The sequence below is a fragment of the Eublepharis macularius genome, chromosome 12 (genome assembly GCF_028583425.1).
Source record: "Eublepharis macularius isolate TG4126 chromosome 12, MPM_Emac_v1.0, whole genome shotgun sequence".
Lineage (NCBI taxonomy): Eukaryota > Metazoa > Chordata > Lepidosauria > Squamata > Eublepharidae > Eublepharis > Eublepharis macularius.
Window position 1 is genome coordinate 63,386,944 of NC_072801.1, and position 14,012 is coordinate 63,400,955.

A 14,012-nucleotide genomic window follows, 5' to 3' on the forward strand; every position below is an offset into this window, starting at 1 on the left:
ATTGCCAATCTGTTTTTGTGTCATTTGAGGTGTAAAGAGAAAACATGGCATTTCCTGGCCTTTCTTGCACTGCCCACATCCCACACTACCTGAAGCTACTTGTGGGACTGTTATGCTTATTTAAAATGTCTAATGGATCTGGCACCAGGTCACAAATTTCAGCTCTAAGTGGATTTCCCAAAACACTTTAGGGTTTCCTGTGATTGGGGGTGGGGGGCGTGTTGTTGCTGCCGCATTTCACTTTTCGGGAGAGGAGCACTCCCTGCCTTATGGTTGGGCTCTTGGGGGAAGGCGGGGGTGGGGGTTTCCAGCTGGGTTAGTAGAGTGATCTGCAAAGACAGTTCTGAAGCTGTACTGTGGCTAGAAAAGGGTTAATTTGCGGGCACCCCCCTCCCTTTACTCGTGCAGCAGCGGCATGGGTTATAAATAATAGATGAGAAGCTGGAAGCCAGATTTTATATAATTTTCTCTGGGAGGGGGAGCGGGGAGCACTGAGGACGCCGCTGGATTTCCCCCCAAACAGTGACTGGGGCGGAAATGCTCCCGCGCCGGCTTTCTGCGCTCAGCTGGGCTGGAGCCACCTCGGAATCCCCTCTGTTCCCGCAGTTCCGCCGCGGGGTCTTCCCCCCAGCCCCCAGTGGTCCCTTCTGCTGACAGCCCTTCGTTCAGCGCGTGGCTGCGCTCTTCGGCAATCCCCTCGGGGATCGTCGCTGGGTGCTGGCCGTCTGTGGCTGCACTTGTGGCTTGCTGATGTGAAGTTTTAGTCAATTGCGGTGGGGGGGGGGGCGTGTTGCAGGATCTATGGGACGCCTCGAGGACCACCCCGGTCTCCACTAATGTCTCCCCCCCCCATCAGCTGATGCTTCAAAACCCCAAAGCACGCACCCCCCCCCCCCACTTGCTTTGAAGAAGCCGGGTCGGTGAGACCATTTGACGCGCGCCAGTGCAGAGGGAGGGGAAGGGGCGGCTTTGCAGACAAAGCCGCCGAGCAAGCAAGTAAGGGGGGGTGGGTTGGTGGTGGGGAGGGCAGGGGGGGCGGAGGCTGCATTCTGCCGTCGCGCGGGGCGGGGAGAGCAAGAGGGGTGCCGCGGGGAGAGGGAGGGGTGTGCGCTGTACGCCGGGGAGGGGGGGCGCCAGCCTTGCCAGCCGTTTGGCCACCCCACCCCCTTCTGCCAGCCGGAGCCAGCCAGGAGCCCAGGTAGGGGCAGGAGCCGGCTGCCTTCCAGGGCAGCCTCCCCCGGCTGGAGCCAGCTGTCGATAAGGAGAGCGGTGCTGCGGCAAGCGGGCGGGGGAGACCGAGGGGACCACGGTGCGCTGGGAGGAGATGGATGGGTGGGAAGGGGGTGCGGAGAGTAGCCGCCGCGGGCAGCAGGGACTAGTGGGTGAAGAGCTTGGAGGTGGCCGCGGTGACGGGGGACTCGCGGTTCTCTGGGGACCAGGAGGACGGGAGCGACGGGGGCTGCGCCGGTGAACGGTGGGGTGGAGACGGGGGAAAGGGGCGGGGCGGGCGGGGGTCTGGGGGGCGCCAGGGGTGTCTAGGCAGGACAGGGGCTCGCCGGTGGCGGGCGTGCCGGAGAGCGGGAGGGAGGTGCTGTGCAGAAGCCGGGATGGGTGTGGAGGGGCGAGCGGAGAAGACAGCGGGGCGGCGGGGGGCTGAGCGGGGCAGGCGGGGCAGATCGAGGGCGCCGCCGGGTCCAGAGAGAGGGCGAGTGCCCACACTGCCGAGGGGGGGCTCGGGAGGGCGGCCGGGCTTGCCTGCTCTTCAGGGCAGGTGGAGGGGAAGGTGGGGAGTGGAGCGGGAGGGAGGGCTGGGCAGAGGCGAAGGGGCGCTCGCCTGGAGAGGAGGGGCGGCCAGTGCGGTGGGCGGCGGAAAGTGCCCGCAAGTCGCAGCCAACCGATGGCACCCCGGCCAGGCTTCCAGGAGGCGACCAGGGGCGGTTTGCCGTTGCCTGCCTGCGCATAGTGCCCGCGGACTTCCTGGTGGTCTCCCATCCAAGTACTAACCAGTGCCAACCCTGCTGAGTCCCCACAGCTGATGAGACTGGGCCATCCGGGCGGGCACTGTTAGTGGTGGAGGGATAGTATGAATAGGAGAGGGTTGAGGTGAGGGAGGGGTGCCCTCTGTGGCCCATGGGGGAGCAAGGAACAGGTCGGTGGGCACGGAGCACTTCTGGAAAGACGAGTGAGCCAATCGGTTAGGATGTTAAACGCGAAGGGATTGTGCAGCTATCGGTCGGTCTCGTGCATTTTACCCATTGGAGGGAAAGAGTGTGGCAATGGGGTGGGTGGGTGGTGCAGGGCACGTTCTCGCCTGACACCCATTCGGAGTGGCTTCTGTCGCAAAGATCAGGCTCTGCTCCCCTAATGCAGGCTCCTGTGTGTGTCCCAGGTGGGCTTCCCTCCATCTGTAGCTTATGTAAAACTTAACTCCGTTTATAAATGCTTTTCATGTACACGAATTCATCTAACGTTTTCGAAAAGCATCTGGCTAGAAACGATCGGCTGTCCTTGCACCTCCAAAGAAGTCATTGTTTTTCTGCCAGCAGGAGCATGTTGTAGAGTTTACATTGGTGAAGGACAGAGAATACAGACTAGCCACATGGCAAAGAACAAGCGAGTCTGAGGGATGTGCTGTCTTTCCTCATTAGAGAAAGCACTTAGCACTAAGGCAACAATATAATGCCCTTACTGAGTGTGTGGGTGTGTAAAGGGGTGTGCCCCTCCCAGTGTAGGCCTAAGCAAAGTTACTCACTTCTCTGTTTCAGCATTTCTTCAACTCTGTATTGAATTTCTGCTGGTACTAACTCGCACTGTGTAATGCGCCTTGAATCTCAATGAGGAAGGTGGACTATAAATAACATAAATAAATAAAGTCTACTGAAGTCAATGAGCTTGGAAGCAGTTTAGCTCTGCTTTGCTCTTCTAAAGGTGTCTGGATTACAGCAGTGTGCCAATATTACATCAGTGCTATATGAATTAGTCAAACAGGGAAATCATCCCTTTATACACATGAGCAAGTCATCATTTTCAGTATCTACCGGTCATATCTCAGGCCACTGGTCTACCAAGCTTTGTTTCGTCTGCTGTGTCTGACAGCCAGGTTGAATTCTTTCACATCACCAGCTACCAGGTCCTTTTTGTTTAACTGGGCTGAACGTGGGACCTTCTGCATGTAAAGCTGGTGCTGCACCATTGAGCCATGGCCTGCTAGTTTGCTGGTTATCAGAACAGTAATTGGGGCGGGATGCTAGACATAGATTAGGTATAACTGGAGGGATGAGGCCAAGGATTTATTGTTGGGAGCAGTTCTGGCAAACACTAAGCATGTACTCGTAAGCATGTGTGAAAGGAGGAGTATGAGAATTAGAATCCAAAAGATGGGGAGTTTTCATACATTAACTATGTATGTTAGATCACAATGAATATTAGCCACATGAATCATTCATGTATATGTGTGTAATTATATATTAAACATGTGTGCGTACAGCAAATATAAAATTTATACAACTTGATGGGCACGCCGTATGTCAATCTTGCTTGCGCACCAACTGAACAATAGTGTCAGGTGCACACTGAAGTGCATTATTTGTTGACGGGTTCATCGTAGTATTTGGACTGGCTGTGGCAATCAGGGAGAGAATCTGTAGCGGTGTCTGTGTGCCAGCATCACATTCGTGGTGCCAGTGCGCAAGTCACACAGTGGGTTAGTCAGAATGCAGGAGCACGGGAGGTAGGACGGGCATAGAATTTCAAATGTTATAAACAAAACTGGCAATCTCTGCATCCTATCCCACTTATAAATATATCATCCATTCCCTCCTCCCTCCCCACATTGTATAAGCCTGGTGCTTGGTGTGGAAGGACCAAGGCAACCACCTACAGCCTTGACAGATGGTTCTCTAACCGACTTGTGCCTACGCACAGGGCTAAAGTTGGTTCCCAGCTCCCAGTCCCTTACTTGCAAAGCCAACCACAAATATTGAGGATATTTTAAAAGCTCTGCAATCCGTGCTAAGGTTTGGGCCACCACCGATCATGCATCCCCCGGCTTAGAGATGCTGCCCTGTAAGGGATCTTGGCTGTTCAGTCCTGCTGTTGGTGCAGATAGCTCCAAAATAGGTTCCCTCCGGGAGAAATGAAGGTCCAAAAACAGGTTGGCAGCCACTTCAGTTCTGTCGCCTTTGCTGAACTCTGTACTAGGTCCAAAGGAGAATGATGCTCTTGCAGAGTTCCCACTGAGTATATCCCCAGTGGACAGTGACTAAATTTAAGGGAACAATACTCTGGGGATCAGTTGATCACTCTTGGCTGCAATTCTATGCAAATTTGCAGATGGTGTCCCATTGAAACCAGTGGAATTTATTTCAGAATAAATGCAGTTAGGATTGGGCCAGGACTTGTTGATTTCCATAGGGGACTAGCATGTGTAACACAGTCTCTAGTAAAATAAGCATTGTTATTTTTGACATAACAAGACAAGCAGCTAATAATAATAAAAAGAAAATACAGTTTAGAAAGATAAGAAAAAGACAAAAACTAACCTACAAATTGAGTTCCGATTTTCTCCACAACCACTATATATAGTTTTCAAAGTCTATGTTAAACATGAGTCCTCTTTTTTCTATTGTTCATTATTCTTAATCCATAAATCCAGATATCATCAAATCATTATCTATTTAATGTAAAAAAGTCTATAAATGGTTTCCATTCAGCCAAAAAAATAGATAGTCTTTTCTCTAATCAGTGAAGTAAGTTTTGCCATTGACACAAACTCCAAAACTGTTATCTACCATTCCTCCATTGTAGGCAGTGTTGGAGTTTTCCATTTTTGTGCATACAATACTCTTGCTGCTGTGATCATATATAAGAACAAAGTTCCAAAACTTCTTTCCAACTGGCAGTCCATCATTCCCAACAAAAGAGTCTCTGGTTTCAACTGGATTTTAATCTTCCAAATCTTCTGAGCCAATGTTTGTATCTGCAACCAGAAGCTTTTTGCTTTCTTACATGTCCACCATATATGATAAAACGTCCCTTCTTGTTTAGCACATTTCCAAAGGTTTCTTTTCTCATCTTTAAAATCATTACATTTCTGGATACTTAGTATATAGCTCACACATACACCCCGGCACCAGCCCGCCAGTACCAGCCCGCCATTTTTGCTGCAGCTTAGTTTTGCACAGCTGTTTCTATGTATGGTGAGAGCCTGCTTCAGTTTTGCCAATTTCACTACAGCAAAAGGATCACTAGCTATTAGCTCTGTCATATGAAACCATCTGTGCAACCTGTCTCCTTGGATTAGGTGTGAGCTTTCCTCATCATTTCTGATTCGGACGTTTGTTTCACTGGCTGTTTCAAAGAGATGTGCCTCTTCCCTCTGACTTGCTGACTTTAGTTTATCTGTATGGAAGCCACAAATTCATGTGGGACGAGGCATCTGATACTGCATTATAGTTCACCATTCTTCATCTGATGAGAGCCTGCTTTAGTACTGCACAGCCAGCTGTACTGCAGTGTACAGCCCAAGCAGAAGACAGGATTTCACAAACAAATAGCAAGCTGAACACTCAAAAAGGCCACATCTCACATTGTACTTTTAGGTGCTGACTTTAAAAAAATTAGTGAACACTCAGGTGTACAAATGCAACAACCACATATTTCTAAAGATCCAGAGGAGTTATCCATGTTAGTCTGTAGTAGCAAAATAGTAAAGAGTCCAGTAGCACCTTTAAGACTAACCAACTTTATTGCAGCATAAGCGTTCGAGAGCCACAGCTCTCTTTGTCAGATGCATGCTGTGGCTCTCGAAAGCTTATGCTAAAATAAGGTTGGTTAGTCTTAAAGGTGCTACTGGACTCTTTACTATATTTCAAAAGGAGGCTGAAGTCCATTCCTAGTTCCCTGCTGTTGGCCCCACAAGTTTCAAAGCTGAGTTTTGGTCCTGAGATCAGTTTGTGTTCCCTTGTAGGGCATAGTCCCCAGAGATCTTGCAGGTGTATGATCCAGGATGGTCCAAGGCTTGTTTTGCGGTGCAGTTGCCCCCAGTTTCTTGTCAATGCCCCCAGGAGGAGCTAAAACCAGGCTTTGGACCAGCATTGATCCTGTTGCAGGACAGAGGGATGCATGATTTGTGGTCTGGGGTTGTATGATTTATGGAGGTCCAAGCTTATTTTGGGGGGCAGAGATCTTTTAAGTATAATAAATATTTGTAGTTGGATTGATGACCAAAGAACGAGGAATGGCAAATAAGGAACTGGGAATCAACTTCACCCTTGTGCAAACACATGTGAGCAAGTGTAAGGTATTGGACTAAGATCTGGAAGGCCCAGATTTGAATCCTGCTCTGCCATAGGAACTCATGGGGCGATCTTGGGCCAGTCACACTTTCGGCCTAACCTACCTCTCAGGGTTGTTGTGAAGATAGACTGGAAGAAAGGAGAATGATTCCATTGGGGAGAAAGGTGGGGTATAACTGAAGTAAATATAACAAAGTATCATACAGGTGTCCCTGTCATGGAGCCATAATTGGCTGCAGATCCAGAGGAGTTAGTCATGTTAGTCTGTAGTTGCAAAATAATGAGTCCAGTAGCACCTTTAAGACTAACCAACTTTATTGTAGCATAAGTGGTTCTCGAAAGCTTATGCTACAATAAAGTTGGTTAGTCTTAAAGGTGCTACTGAACTCTTTACTATAATTCCTTGTTGAGTGTACTTGGGTTTGCTTGTCATAATGTGCAAAGCGGCACCTGCAGTGCCAGTTTCATGCCCTATCATTTTCAGGATTCACAGGAGCCTCAGATGCTTGACGTTGAACTTAGCCCCTCTGTCATGTCTTTTGGCAAGAGGCTGCCTTTAGTCACGTGTATGGGTCTGATAAGGAACGTGTATAATCTGGGCAAAGATCTGGAGCAATCTTATGCATTTAGATTTGGGCATTGGGTTCTGAGTACCTTGGAGGAAGAGTGTGATAAAAATGTAATAGATAACATTGCTATAGTAACTGTCAGGTGTGAGAATGAAAAATCACAACACACACTCTTCAAATACACTACAAAAATGGGCATTTGCCAAAACTTGTCTCCCCTCCCCCTGAAATCTGAAACAACACCACTCTTTGATGCTTAATATTATTGTCTTCAAGTGCACTGGCAAAACATAAGATCCAACCACTATTCCTCTATATCAAATGTCAGCAGCAGCATCTGAAAACTTTCAAATGCTTCTATGATTCTATGAAATGCCGGAGAGCAAGATCAACTAGATTCGCAGGGTATGAGCTTTCAAGAGTTACTGCTCCCTTCCAAAGCTCATATTTTGGAAATCTAGTTGGTCTTTAAGGTGCTATTGGACCCAGATCTTGCTCTCCGACTGCAGACCCACACGGCCAGCCACCTGAAACTATTGTCATATTTCAGAAAACTGAATGTTGACAACGTTGCCCAATTGCAAATGTGTGTAAGATTTAATTCCAGAATGTATGTGCTCCATCAATCATGGAGATAATAGCAGGGAGAAGCGTTTTTTTTTAAAAGAGCGGAGGAGGAGGTCCTATTTAATCACCAAATCATGGGACCTGCAAGGACAAAGGCCATGAGGGACGTGGGCTGTAATAGGGAGGAGAGATGGGCGAGAGCTAGAAAAGAGGCGGCTGTGACTGATGGGGAGAGAATCAGATGGTGTCAGCATTGTGTGTGTGGATGAGAGAAAGAAGCAGAGGCCCAACAAGGCAAGCGAGCCGTTAGTTTTTTGAAGAGTGCTGGTGGGGGGGGGGACCTCCCTAAATTCTAAGCGACTGGGTGTTTTAGCCGTGGGTGGATGCTCAGCGGTGAGGCAAAGACCATTCTACATCGACTCAGAAGCACTCTGCTGCTGCTTACTTCACCTATCCCTGGAATGAGCTTTGGCCTTCCAAACTAGAGGGGTTAAAACCCTCATACTGGGTATGAAAAAAACCACTGATTCTTCACACCTCACACGCCCACGCCATTCTCTCCCGATCTAGATATCTGCCTGTCATGTCGGACGAAGCGGAAATGAAAGAGGCCCCTCCAGAACAAGAACAACAAGGAGAAGAGCAGCCTCCGATGGAGCCAGAGATGCAGCAGGAGCAGCCGAACTCACCACCCACCCCTCAGAGCCCCCCAGCTCCAAAGGCCCCAGGTTCGCCCATGATGGTGACGGTGACAATTGAGGAGAAGACTGTGGAGGGACCGCAGGAGAACGGGGATCCTGTGGGGCTGAGGGCTGGCTCAGCTGAGGAGTTGGGGAGCGCCCCTGTGCCCCCCACGAGCCCCCCTGCTCGCTCTAAATCAGCCTCACTGAATGATCTGAAGCCCCAGAACAGCATCAACGGTGGTCCACGGTCCGTGGTGAGGAGCAGCCTGTCTGGGTCCCAGGTACAGCTGGCAGGATCAACCAGATCTCCACGGGCCAGCCTGAGCCGGCAGCCCTCAGCAGTGGGGTCAGCAGCTGAGGCTGAAGAGAAGCCCAGAGACTACATATTCATTGCGGCCCTCTCCTGCTTCTGCCCAATCTGGCCAATCAACATCGTCGCCTTTGTGTACTCCGTCATGGTGAGCAGAAGGGGTCAGGGAGAGGTCCAGGAAACACGAATTTCCCACCCTGGAAGGGGGAGCCTGTGCCACCTGGATCCCCACCAGGGGCAGACTGGCCATTTCCTTTACAGAGAAATTTCCCAGTGGGCCGCAGCTGGTGGTCAGGAGCAAGCAGAGCCCAACCTCAGCAATGCCTTGTGATGCTGGCTCGCAGCACAGCAGGGGGCGCTCAGCTTGACTTGCTTGAGGGACCTTTTACTTCCCCGTTCAGCTGGTGTCCACTACAAGGCTGGTTCCTTTCCTTTTTGATTTCTTTGCCCATCTCCCCTGCTCAGGCCCCTTTGCTTTCTGCTGCACTTGCAGTCTACAAGGAACTATCAGTCCTGGCCTGCCTCTTAAAACCTCAGATTGGGGCTGCCGTCTGCCTACTTGCAGGTTTTCTTCATGTCGCATATTTGATAAAAGCTTTTTACAGATACCTTTGCCAGGTTCTGCCCCCAAACTTCTAAAAACTGAGGGCACTTTTTGAGTGTACATCAAGCTACTAATCCATTCACTCATAATATTTACTTATTCATATTCCCCCCTCCTCTTTATCTAGAAACTCCCAGTGGACCTTCTTGTAGTCTCATATCCAGCCCATGCTTCGGCTTTACCATCACTATAGGATTGGCCGCTCCCAGGCGAAACACCAAGGATCTAACTATACCTTATGTTTCCCCTTTGTCCTTGCCCAGATCCACTCCAAGGACTTTCTGTCAGGCATCAGCCATGATTTTCTTGCTGGGAACTCAATTCCCAAATCAATGGGGCCCTATTAGGATCCTGAACATGGCATTGTAGGGAAATGGGTGTCAGCTTCCCCACTTGCACTGTTTTTCCAACTCAAAATAGCTCCAGGGGCTGCTTTTTTCTCTGTTGGGAGCTACGCATGTACTCAAGGGGTACAAATAAGTTTTCCCAGGGGAGCAAAGAGGTGCCCATCCCAAGGTCATTTCAGGCCAGGAAAATTGTGCAGGGTGGGAAGGTTGATCCCCATTCTGCCTGCATGCCACAGTCAAGTTTCCTTCTGTTTGTACTTGAGTGTGTGTTCATTTATTCCCTCAAATGCTTGTCCTGTTCCTCACCCCCACCAAAAGATATGGGATCAAATACCTGATACCTTTCCCCTCTGTACCTTCTTTTCAGTCCCGTAACAGCTTCCAGCAAGGGGACATCGATGGGGCACGGCGCCTGGGAAGGGTGGCGAAACTGCTGAGCATCGTTGCGCTGGTTGGGGGCGTGCTCATCATTGTGGCCTCTTGCGCCATCAACTTTGGAAGTGAGTATCTGGGAAACCTGATGTGGAAGGGGCTGTCAAAGTCTTATTTTCAACTTAAACCTCCCCAACACACACAAACCAATTCTTTGCATTCTCGCCCGCACGCCCTTGGGCCCAATTTTAGTAAAAAGAAATCAAAAAGAGTACACCTGTAGCGATTTGTCTTTTTTAAAAAAATTGTAATTCATGATGTGCATTCAAGAGCTTATCAGCATACTGTAGGGTTGCCAGCTCCAGGATGAGAAATTCCTGGAGATTTGGGGGGTGCTACCTGGAGAGGGTGAGGTTTGTGGAGGGGAAGGACCTCAGTGGGTACGATGCCATAGAGTCCACCCTCCAAAGTAGCCATGTTCTCTGTGTAGGGTTGCCAGCCCCTAGGTGGGGCCCAGAGTTCCCCAGAATTGCTACTGATGTCTAGACAACAAAGCTCAGTTTCTCAAGGGAAAATGGTTGCTTTGGAGGATGGACTCTATGGAATTATGCCACGGTTAGGTCCCTCCTGAAACACTGTCCTCCCCAGGCTCCGTTCTCTTATCTCCAGGAACCTAGAGTTGGCAACCCTATTGCCAACAACAAAGCTACTACTGCACTTACGAAGGGAACGTATTGCAGGCTGAATATTGAGTGTTATGTGAGACAGTGGTTAAGGACCAAAACAGAGGCAACGCTGGGAGATCTGTGAATGGTCCTCCCCAAGTGTTCAAAAGGCTGCCACATCGGGCACTGATTGTGTTTGCACGAGGAATTTGTAGCGCATGGGGGGAGGGGCAGTTAAAAAGAGGATGTTTGATTCTTTTTTCCTTCCCAAAAGTAATTCAATGGTTGGGAATGAGGAAAGAATTTCGATTGGTGAAATTACACAGGAATGGAAGGGCTAAATCCCTTCTCTCTGTTCCTTCCCCCTGTCCTATAGGATTGCCAACTCCAGGTTGGGAAATTCCTAGAGATTTGAGGGTGGAGCCTAGAGAAGGCAGGGTCTGGGAAGCGAGAGGCCTTGGTTGGTTACAATACCATGGAGTCCACCCACCATTTTCACCAGGGGAACAGATGTCTGTAACCCTGTGTCCCAGAATGTGGCCTTGCATGGATTAGTATTGCCCACAAACCTGGAGAAAAATGCCCTATTGTTACCGGAATTTGTCTCCTTGTGAGTAGGAGGGAATTAGCGGCAAAGAGAAGGCTATGCAAGAGGGATAACAAGCAGGATACCCCACCAATTTTTACAGGGTCCCCTCACCAAGGAAATTGACAAGACAGGTGTTCTTTGAAATAAAGAGTAGTTTTTATTTAAAGGGTAAAACTCCTGGGATTAACAAAAAGTTTGAGTATCTTGATTAGTGATGCTGGGGTGTGATAAAGGAATTAGATTGGTTGCCCTGGTGTCTTACAAAGAAATGGCAGTTAATTAAATGTTCCTGGAGATGGCTGATAATTTAGAGTTTTGATTAAATGTTCCCAGGAAGAGTTTTTAAACTTACCAGAGCTGATTGATGGCCCTCGATTGCAGGACAGTATTTAATCAATGGGAAGACTGGAACGTTTAGGGTGGTGGCTCACAAGCACCTCTATTGTCAAGATAGCACATTCTGCAGCGTAGGGAGGCAGGAGCCAATCACGTCCAATCACTTGGCTTTTACTCACATTCCATTCACGACTCACTCTCCCGGGCGGGGTCTGGCAACACTTTGCTCAGCTGGCTGGCTTGCTAATGTGAATTAAGGCGCATTAGATTCAAGGGGTTTATGATTTTAATATCATAAGCAGCTATTAAACTGGCGGAGGCCCGGCTGACTGCTCACACTATCCCTTTGATAAAGGTTTAATGTATGGAAATGGGCAAGTGAAGCTTCTCACAGCAGGGGGTACATAACACAACCTAGTTTTTAAAAATCCCATTAATCATCTATGAAAGGGACAGAATTCTTTTCTCCAAGACTGTTGGCAACTATACACTTGGTAGCTCTTAACCTTTTAAAAATACTGGGTAGACTGCAGTGCTCTCAGCATCCTCTCTGTTTCTGCCCTGTGTCACATTTAATCCTAAACAACATTTATTTGATGAAACGAAAACACGTTGTTTACAGCTATACCTCAGAAACTCTGCAAGGATTTGAATTAGACTGTGTGGGACACAGTCAGGTGACCCAAAATCCTGGAATTAAAAAAAAATCACTAGTATCTGCTCGGCAGTAGACAGCATAGAAGGATGCCAACCTCTAGTCAAACAGCCCCATTTTAAAACATTCTCTCCAATCACTTGAAATAGAGAGGGCTTGTTTTATAAGAAAAAGCTTCACAGCTGCTCTAAAATGGCTACCCATATGTCAATCCCAACTGCTCTTTTCCAGAAAGTCCTGGGAGCTTAGCAAAGCATTGTGGTGCATGGGTGGCTATCCACCGAGATTTTATCCATACCTTCTACTAGCTGTACTCAGGAATGCAAGATGTTGTGTGTGGGAGTGGGGACAAAATTAACACACTCAGAAGCATCTAGTCCTCATGCCCCTTCAGCATATTTCTGGGTGCCTACCAAACTTTTTTGAGAGTTCAAGCAAGCAAGATTATTGACTATCAGTTCAGCAAGGCCTATATAAGGTTGCCAACCTCCAGGTGGGGCCCAGAGATCTCCCAGAATTACAACTCATCTCCAGACAACAGAGATCAGTTCCCTTGGAGGACATGTCTGCTTTAGAGCGTGGACTGTGGGGCATTATACCTTGCTGAGGTCCCTCCCCTCCCCAAACCCCACCATCCCCAGGCAGCACCCCCAAATCTCCAGAAATATTTCAACCCAGAGTTGGCAACCCTAGGCCTATCCCATGCCTTCCATTCTGTAAGGAAGACAACCTTCCTTTCATCAAAAAGATGCCCCGACCTCTTCCATTTTCTTCTTCACATTCTGAGGTCGGAGGCAGCATCTTGAAATATGTAGGTCTCCCCCTTTGCTCTCGGTTCTGTCTCTTCCCACTGGCTCATTTTTAATCAGAGATTTTTAATCACTCCCAGGAGTTACATCGTTGCGCCTGTTCTTTCACCTTCCTCCACTCCCGGCCAGGTGAGTGGTGGCAGCTGGTGGAGAGCGGGAGCAGGGGATACTCCGCCTCCATCAGTGGAACGCAACCCTAACACAGAATCAAATCTTGTGCTGCAGGCCATCTCCATAGCCAATAACGTCTACTCGAAACCCTTTCTCATTTTTAATTCCCCTTCTACCATCATTGATTTCATACTCAAGTGGCTATCAACCTAGTCTTACTTGTGGTGCTTCCTGCTGGCTTGGCTGGTGCTGACATCATTCACTCTGTGTCTGGAAGTGACATTGATGGGCCACCAGGGGATACGCTGGTATTTGGGCAAAACTCAATGGTTAAATGCTGGAGTTTCGTTCAAATACCAGAGCGTCCCCAGTGTTCCACTGATGTGACTTCTGGACACATAGTGAGGGACTTCAACGCATCACCAGCAACATAAAGACACTGCTAGAAAGTCCCTTTGCTGGTTGCGGGATGGTGGTGGTGGCGGCTGGCAACCCTATGCCAACCTCCAGGTGTAGGGCCTGTTCTCTCAGAATTACAACGGATATCTAGACCACAGAGATCAGTTCCCCTGGAGGTGGCGGCAGCTTCAGAGGGCAGACTATGGCATCACATCCCTGCTGAACTCCGTCCCCAAACTCTGTCCTCCCTAGGCTTTGCTCTCCCCCTGATCTCCAGGAATTTCCTAACCCAGAGTTGACAACCCTATGAGAAAAAAAATTGGTATATTCTTCAAGCCTTCACCCCGTTGCTTCTCCCCTAAACCCATACCATGTTTTCCCTAATGAACTGATCTCACATGCTCCAGATTCCAGAGGAGGCCAAATGTGGGGAGTGTGAACTGGGGCATGAGTGAAATGTTTCCCCCATGTTTCTTTCCAGGTAGTAATTTTTTCCTTTTTTTTCTGTTCACCTTCCCTGTGTTTTATCCCCTCTCCCCCCTCCTTCTGACTTCCTCCCTTTATTTCCCCTTCCCCAAATCTCTTTCCTTCCCCAGTGTTCCAGTGAAGGTGGCATTTGGCTGCCAACTTACCCCTGGCACCGAAATTTCCATCTTTGGAGCAGGGAGCCAGCATGACTACACTACATTTATCCATCCAT

At 48.9% G+C, this 14,012-nt stretch overlaps 1 protein-coding gene across 1 annotated transcript; it reads left to right on the forward strand.

Annotated features, from left to right (window-relative positions):
- The first annotated feature begins 926 nt into the window (after positions 1–926).
- On the forward strand, positions 927–10,425 carry PRRT2 (proline rich transmembrane protein 2). The gene is made up of 4 exons (XM_054994120.1): positions 927–988; positions 8,003–8,573; positions 9,744–9,876; positions 10,418–10,425. Exons 2-4 carry the CDS (start codon positions 8,016–8,018, stop codon positions 10,423–10,425), a joined length of 699 nt encoding a protein of 232 aa, XP_054850095.1. The 5' UTR covers positions 927–988; positions 8,003–8,015.
- The last annotated feature ends 3,587 nt before the right edge of the window (positions 10,426–14,012 follow it).

What these genes read in the sequence shown, in the direction of transcription:
- PRRT2 (XM_054994120.1), top strand. Translation starts at nt 8,016, where the DNA reads ATGTCGGACGAAGCGGAAATGAAAGAGGCCCCTCCAGAACAAGAACAA. An exon ending in CCTTTGTGTACTCCGTCATG is followed by an intron (nt 8,574 to 9,743) that starts GTGAGCAGAAGG and finishes CCTTCTTTTCAG; the next exon opens with TCCCGTAACAGCTTCCAGCA.